The sequence below is a fragment of the Semicossyphus pulcher genome, unplaced genomic scaffold (assembly GCF_022749685.1).
Source record: "Semicossyphus pulcher isolate SPU_LCO1_2020_fin unplaced genomic scaffold, fSemPul1.0.p SCAF_11, whole genome shotgun sequence".
Taxonomy (NCBI): domain Eukaryota; kingdom Metazoa; phylum Chordata; class Actinopteri; order Labriformes; family Labridae; genus Semicossyphus; species Semicossyphus pulcher.
In genome coordinates, this window is record NW_027211615.1 from 30767858 (window position 1) to 30775200 (window position 7343).

The following is a 7343-nucleotide window of genomic DNA, read 5'->3' on the forward strand; positions in this document are numbered from 1 at the left end:
GATTGGCTGCTGAACGATGCCTTTAAATATGAGTACTCAGAGTACTTCAAAGCTTCATATTTAATACAGTCTTCAGCAGGAACTCCCGACGTCATGTACTGCAGAGAAAACTACAACACTTCCCTCTGACACAGGTACAGAGTACAAGTACAGAGTACAGAGTACTAGTACAGAGTACACAGAGTACAAGTACAGAGTACAGAGTACAAAGTACTAGTACAGAGTACACAGAGTACAAAGTACTAGTACAGAGTGCACAGAGTACAGAGTACAAAGTACTAGTACAGAGTACACAGAGTACAAAGTACTAGTACAGAGTACACAGAGTGCACAGAGTGCACAGAGTACAAGTACAGAGTACAAAGTACTAGTACAGAGTACACAGAGTACAAAGTAAGGAGTACAAAGTACTAGTACAGAGTACACAGAGCACAATTACAGAGTACAGAGTACAAAGTACAAGTACACAGTACACAGTACACAGTACACAGTACAAGTACAAGTACAGAGTACAAGTACAGATTACAAAGTACAAGCACAAGCACAGAGTACAAGTACACTGTACACAGTACACAGTACAAGTACAAGTACAAGTACAGAGTACAAAGTACAGAGTACAAAGTACAGAGTACAAGTACAGATTACAAAGTACAAGCACAGAGTACAAGCACATAGTACACAGAGTACAAGCCCTAACCCGTGCCGTACCCAAGTAAATACTTGGTTACTTCCCTTCACGCTGCTGGAGTTGCAGTACTAAAGTAGTGGTAGTATTTTCAGCACCACAGACAGCTCAGAGGTCAGTGAGTCTCTGTCTCCCTCTGCTGGTAGATCACAGATACAACGAGCAGATTGAACTAATACAGCATCACTGTGTGTTGGTCTTGTGATTTTGTGCAATATACATATATATATATATAAATACATAGACAGTGTATATATATATCTATAGATATATATACATATCTATAGATATATATATAGAGCTATGTATATAGATATATATATCTGAACGAACAAAAGAAAAATCTAAATCAAATCAATATCTGGTGTTACTACCCTTTGCTTTCAAACTAGCAGCAATTCTTACAGGTACACCTGCACACAGTCAGGGATGTAGTAGGATTATAGTCAGGTGTATGATCAACCAATGATACCAGACAGGTGCTAATGATCATCAGTGTCACATGTAGGTTGAAACACAGTCATTAAGTGAAACAGAAACAGCTGTGTAGGAGGCCTAAAACTGGCTGAGGAACAGCCAAACTCTGCTACCAAGGTGAGGCTGTGGAAGACAGTTTCATGTCACAGGTCAGACACCATGGCAAGACTGATCACAGCAACAAGACACAAGGTAGTTATACTGCATCAGCAAGGTCTCTCCCAGACAAAGATTTCAAAGCACACTGGGGTTTCAAGATGTGCTGTTCAAGCTCTTTGGAAGAAGCTCAAAGAAACGGGCGTCGTTGAGGATCGTAGACGCAGTGGTCGGCCGAGGAAACTTAGTGCAGCAGGTGAAAAACACATCGAGCTTATTTCCCTTCCAAATGGGAAGATGTCCAGCAGAGCCATCAGCTCAGAACTGGCAGAAACCAGTGGGACCCAGGTACACCCATCTACTGTCCGGAGAAGGCCAGCCACAAGTGGTCTTCATGGAAGATTCATTACCAAAGGGCTGGAGAGTGCTACGATAATGAGTGTCTGCAGGCAGCAGTGAAGCATGCTGGAGGTTCCTTGCAAGTTTGGGGCCTTATCCATCATGCAGTACCATCAGGGAGGCGTATGATTGGCCCCAAATGTATTCTGCAGCAGGACAACGACCCCAAACATGCAGCCAATGTCATTAAGAACTATCTTCAGCAAGAAGAAGAACAAGAAGTCCTGGAAGTGATGGTATGGCCCCCACAGAGCCCTGATGTCAACATCATGGAGTCTGTCTGGGATGACATGAAGAGACAGAAGGATCTGAGGAAGCCTACATCCACAGAAGATCTGTGGTTAGTTCTCCAACATGTTTGGAACAACCTACCAGCCGAGTTCCTTCAGAAACTGTGTGCAAGTGTACCGAGAAGAACTGATGCTGTTTAGAAGGCAAAGGGTGGTCACACCAGATATTGATCTGATTTCTCTCCTGTTCATTCGCTGCATTTTGTTCATTGATGGAAAGAAACGATGAACACTTCCATTTCTGAAAGCATTCTTAGTTTACAGCATTTTTCACACCTGCCTGGAACTTTTGCACAGTCCTGTTTGTGTGTGTATATATATATAAATATATATATTTATATATATATACAGTGTGTGTATATATATATATATATAATGTGACTCAGCAGACTGATGTTGTGTCATCACAATGTTCGACGACTGTAACGCAGTGACAACGTGCAGATTGAAAGCTTCAGTCTAACGACACAGTGACTGTGCTCTTTATTAAATGATGAATCATAACAAAGCTCATGAACACACAAAATATCACACAGCTTAAACTCTGACACACTCTGAGTTATGAGGTTTCTCAGATGGAGCTAGGCTCGCAGTTTCCCCCTGCTACCAGTCTTTGTGCTAAGCTAGGCTAAACACAACCTTGACCTCTGACCAGGATACACAGAGATGAATGTGATGTCAGAGCTGGACTGTGATTGGCTGGATGAGTTCCCCTTTTTTATCAGTCATTCCTTCTGATACTCTATCAGCTGCTACAGAAACAACAGGAAGCCCACAGGAAACAGGAAGGGGAGAGTCTGAGCAGGAAGTGAACACAGAAACAAGAGACTTTTATTTTGTCCAGTGTTTGATGTGACGAGTTCACCGCAGCCCAGTGTGGTATCACCTGGTATCACGCCAGAGTGTGTAACACACACACCGGTCCACTGTGAACATTAGTTCTGCCTCTAAGTGATACTACACACATGTTAATATTTAGCACCCTTTGTTGCACATCTGCACCTTCAAAAGGACATCAGACACCAGAAGGTACAAACCTGCAGGAACAAACAGTGTCCCTGTAACTCTCCACGACTCCACTCTGATGAACGAACACGTTGAGCTCAGGCAGCTTTTATTTTTCATGTTTTGTTTGTAAAACTTTGTCAAACTCGTAACTTTAATCTGAAGTCAGAATGTGTCGCAGCAGCAGCTGGACTTCACATCAGTTCTTCTTCTCCTCATGAGGTCCAGCTCTCTGCAGCCTGGAGCTGGAGTCTTTGAGACGCACCAACAGTCACCTGAGGAGGTGTTGAACCCTTGGTGTTCTGCTGGTCCTGAAATTTCAGAGGTCCATGTTGGGTTCTAGCTGGTCACAGGTATGTGTACCCGGGGGGATGGCACCTCCTGCTCTGTGGTGGTGGTTGGGATGTTGATGTTTGGGTCGTCATCGACCTGGTAACACTTCCCCAGGTTCTTAATGATGTTGAAGTTGGAGCGGGCTGTTTCTGCCAGGCTGTTCTCCAGAATCCAACCATCAGACTCAGAGTCCGGATCACCCAGCCGGAGAACATTTTCCATGGCCGTCTGCAGGTAACGGACCCCCGTCAGAACCAGCAGCTGGTTGGAAAAGAAGAGCACAGAGTGTTTAGAGCAGCAGGGACAGCTGTGTGTTGACAGAGAGACAGGCATCTTTAGAGTCAACTTTCAAGTTCAAACCCCGCCTACTTTATCACCTCAACACACCTGACCAATCACTGAGTGAGGCTCGTGTGATGTCAGAGTGTCTGCCTCAGAAACAAGGATCCACAAGGATCTACTGCCGTCCGGCTGAACTGGATTCCAGAGATCGATCAGGATCTGCTTTCAATTACAATGTTTTAAAGGGATCCACTAAACTTCAACAGAAGTCCGTCCTCGCACATGCTCTGTTCACAGAGCGGAAACTGTTGAAGCTTTATTTGTTTACAAATAAACACAAACAAACCTTCAACAGTACAGACATAAGCTGTAGCTAAAAATGCAGTTCTGATGAAGTACTGGGATCTGTACCACGCAGCGCTGAGACCGACGGCTTTGTAGCTGAAGGTGTGTGAAGGTTCTGATCTGCTTCCTGTTCTCTGACTGACCCTGATGTCGGAATCACTAAGGATGTTCAGTCAGTACCTCAAACAGCCAGATGAGCAGCACGGTGAGGCCGATGGACTGCATGATGCCAGTGTAGTGGTCCATCAGGGCCTGTCGGCAGCCCCTCCTCCACAGGTTCAGCTGCTGGCTCTGCTGGTCGTAGTTGAAATGAGCTGAGCTGTTGCTGACCTGCTGCTGGATGCACGGCCGGGGGGACAGCGTGCTGCAGCAGCTGAAGGGAACGCCGTCCATCAGGAACCTCCCCTCCACGTTACTCCTCAGACGGCTGCAGGGAGGAGCAGGCAGTCTTAGTATTACCACTAAAACTACTACCAGTATTATCAGTACTACCACTACTGGTGCTGCTACCACTACTTCACTAGTACTGCAAAGAGCTGCAGGTGTACTGAGTGAGTTTGACTCGTCACTGGCTCAGGATTTTAATTTGACTGGACTTGCTCTTTGTATCATGCTTCAGAAATCATTTCTGTTTTGATTTGATGCATTTTAAACTTAATTAATATTTATTAATAAAATAAAGATGAGGTGGAAGGTGAACACTGTCAAACAGTTTGTCTCTAAATCCTGCAGACAGGTTATATTAAGTCTCTTCAACCTGAATTGAACCCCGTTGTTTAAGCCTAATAAATCCCCTGACCTTTGACCCCAGCAGCTTCCAGCCTTCACTGCAGTGAACCAGTGGCCTCAATCTGCGAGTACTCTGTTTACGGTCTGCTGACAGAGAGGTCAGTCAGGTAAACTGAAACGTTCTTCAGGTGTTTATTTGAGCGGATCCATTAAGGTGTTCTGGTTTCGGGTTGAAGTCTGAAGAACATCAGTCCCAAACTACTTTGGACAAAATGGTTTAAAATGACACGGATTCTGTTTTTTAGTGACACCGTGAAAGACCCCAAATGTCCTGTTAACTTTAAGGGATGTGTTCTTTCTGTGCACTTTCCACCAATCAGAGAGCGCCAGCAGAACCTTCCAACCCCTTCTGGCTTCTGCCACCAGGTCTGTATCCACCAGAACCCATAAGGATTTACTGCAATCCATCTGAAGCCACTAGACTCCTTTGTAGTCCAGTAAAATCACTGTTGAACAATACAATCTGACTGTAATCTAAGCTGGTCCTCGATTGAAGGTCAACCAGCATCCAACATCAGGTTCAGGGAGATCCATCAGAATTACACAGAACTACTGGGTTCTACAAGAACTCAGTCTGTCTTTTGGGTTCTAGACTCTCACAGACTGTGTTCAGAAACATTGGGATCCACTGGAATCAGGAAAGATCTTCTTCAATCTAAGAAGGTTGTGATTTCTGTCCACAAACAGCTGATGAGCTGATAGGACAGATATAAACTGTCTTGTTCTGTCTTTGTTCATTCACTGAGCCGTACCATGAAGCAGGTCAGTGCAGTCTGCTCCACGTGGACTAAGTCTACACATTCTCGCATCTTTCTGCAGACTTAAGAACAGCTTTGTGTTCAGTCTGAACCTTTTAAAAGAAGGATGACCTTTGACACTCTACTTAGACACACGTGAGTCGATCAAACCCTGTAGAATCTATTACCAACAATTGAAATCCAGTTGGAATCAATTTGGTTCCAGTAGAATCCACCAGATTCCAGAGGGACGGACATTCGTGTAGATCTTTAGGTATTTATACAGATTCATTACAAACTGTGGGTCTGAACAGAGACGGAAACTGCTTAAATCCTGCACAGTTCACCTGAACCAAAAAGAGCTTCACTTACTCCACCACGATGCTGCTGGTCATGTCTAGGTAGCGGTTGCTGATCCACTGGACCTGGAACCAGTCCCGGTACCCAGTGTTTCCACAGCACTGGAACTGGATCTGCAACAGGTCCAGAGTCTTCTTCAGGAAGCAGCGGCCCGGTGTGTCTGTGTCCTTGTAGTAGCACATGGCGTTCCTCAGGCCCAGGAACAGAGACTCCTCCAGCTGGCTGCGGATGCTGTAGCACATTAGCGCCCCCGCCAGGACGCAGGAGGTGAAGAAGAAGGTGCAGATGACGTACGGCATCATCACCAGCTTCCAGCGTAGGAACTTGTTGGTGTCAGCACAGTCCAGGCAGATCTTCCCACCCAGGAAGTTGATGCAGCAGGCGGCCAGACCCGTGGTGATCAGAGTATTTGGCACGTAAAGGATCCCCTGGTCTGACATCACTTCCTGCCATTTATGAATCTCTACTTTGAGGAACAAGCCGAGGCTTAAGAGGATTGCTCCCGTCACCACAGAGATCCAGTTGAGCAGCCAGAGGACCTCGGCTAGCTTCTCTCTCTCCGCCTTTGTGAAAGTCAGCTTACCCACCGCCATGTCCGTCCTGTGGTTCTTAAGTGTCTCACGTCCAAAATGCCACAAACATGGCCCAGACCGGAGCACCTCCAGCTGCAGATCGATGAACGACCACCAGGTGCTGCATGAAAACCTTTCTGGTGCCAAAAACACACCAAACTTCTTCTCTTTTTTAGTTTCTACATGATAAGATTTCAGCACTTCCTGATGTATTTCAATATTTACTTCCCCTTTACGCTGATCTCAAGCTCCAGCTCTTATATCACTGAAGCTACAATGCTCATCTAACCTGTTCAGACTCCATGTTTTTGTTACTGCATGTTTCCATAACGTGGAAATATTAAAGAAGTCTTGAGCATCCTTTTAGACACGTTCAGTTTCTTCAGTTTACTGTTCACATGTGTTGGTAGAACTGAAGGCACCACAACATCAGAGGGGGTTTAGAGTCTGGGCCAGCTGAGAGCAGATGTTTGTGGCTGGCTCGATGGTTTCCTCCAGTCAGGCATCGCCTTCCTCGGACCACCCCCAGCCTGCTGCACACATTAAGGAGGCATTAACTAACTAAATGTTGTTGAGCGTATAGATGAACCTCCAAACAGTTCAGGTGTCTGAGGGTTCAAAGGTCAGAGGTCAGAGTGGGGAGCTCTCCAAAGTGAAGCAGGAGAAAACAGCAGGGAGACGGCTGCTGGCTGCTCTCTGCAGAGCGTCATAAGGAGCTTAGAAGGTATTTCAGGTTCTTTGACTGAACTCGAAGACACAACCAGGATGTGAGCGCTGCAGGAAGAAGGTCAAAGTTTACTTAAAGTTCTGATCATGGTCAAGATCTTTGAGTCAAAATGTGATCTGAACCAGAGTCAAAGAGTCCTTTAAACATGTGGATCAGAGTTTACTGCCGGTTCAGTTCGATCTGAGTCTGTTTGTGAACTCAGTCAGAGATGTTCTCATGGGAAGACCTCCACTGGTCTCTGACAGA

At 45.5% G+C, this 7343-nt stretch overlaps 1 protein-coding gene across 1 annotated transcript; it reads right to left on the reverse strand.

Moving 5' to 3' along the window:
* Positions 1 to 3291: 3291 nt before the first annotated feature.
* LOC138585273 (photoreceptor outer segment membrane glycoprotein 2-like) lies at positions 3292 to 6391 on the reverse strand. Its single transcript, XM_069657560.1, has 3 exons — positions 5811 to 6391; positions 4093 to 4339; positions 3292 to 3546 (listed from the first exon to the last, which is right to left on the reverse strand). The coding sequence occupies exons 1-3, from the start codon at positions 6389 to 6391 to the stop codon at positions 3292 to 3294; spliced, it is 1083 nt and encodes a 360-aa protein (XP_069513661.1).
* Between the last annotated feature and the right edge of the window lie 952 nt (positions 6392 to 7343).

Excerpts from the sequence above, each read along its gene's own strand:
- LOC138585273 (XM_069657560.1), bottom strand. The coding sequence starts at position 6,391 with ATGGCGGTGGGTAAGCTGACTTTCACAAAGGCGGAGAGAGAGAAGCTA. Across the intron at positions 4,340-5,810 it reads ACCAGCAGCATCGTGGTGGA|CCGTCTGAGGAGTAACGTGG; the intron begins GTAAGTGAAGCT and ends TCCTCCCTGCAG. Across the intron at positions 3,547-4,092 it reads TGCTCATCTGGCTGTTTGAG|CTGCTGGTTCTGACGGGGGT; the intron begins GTACTGACTGAA and ends TTTTCCAACCAG.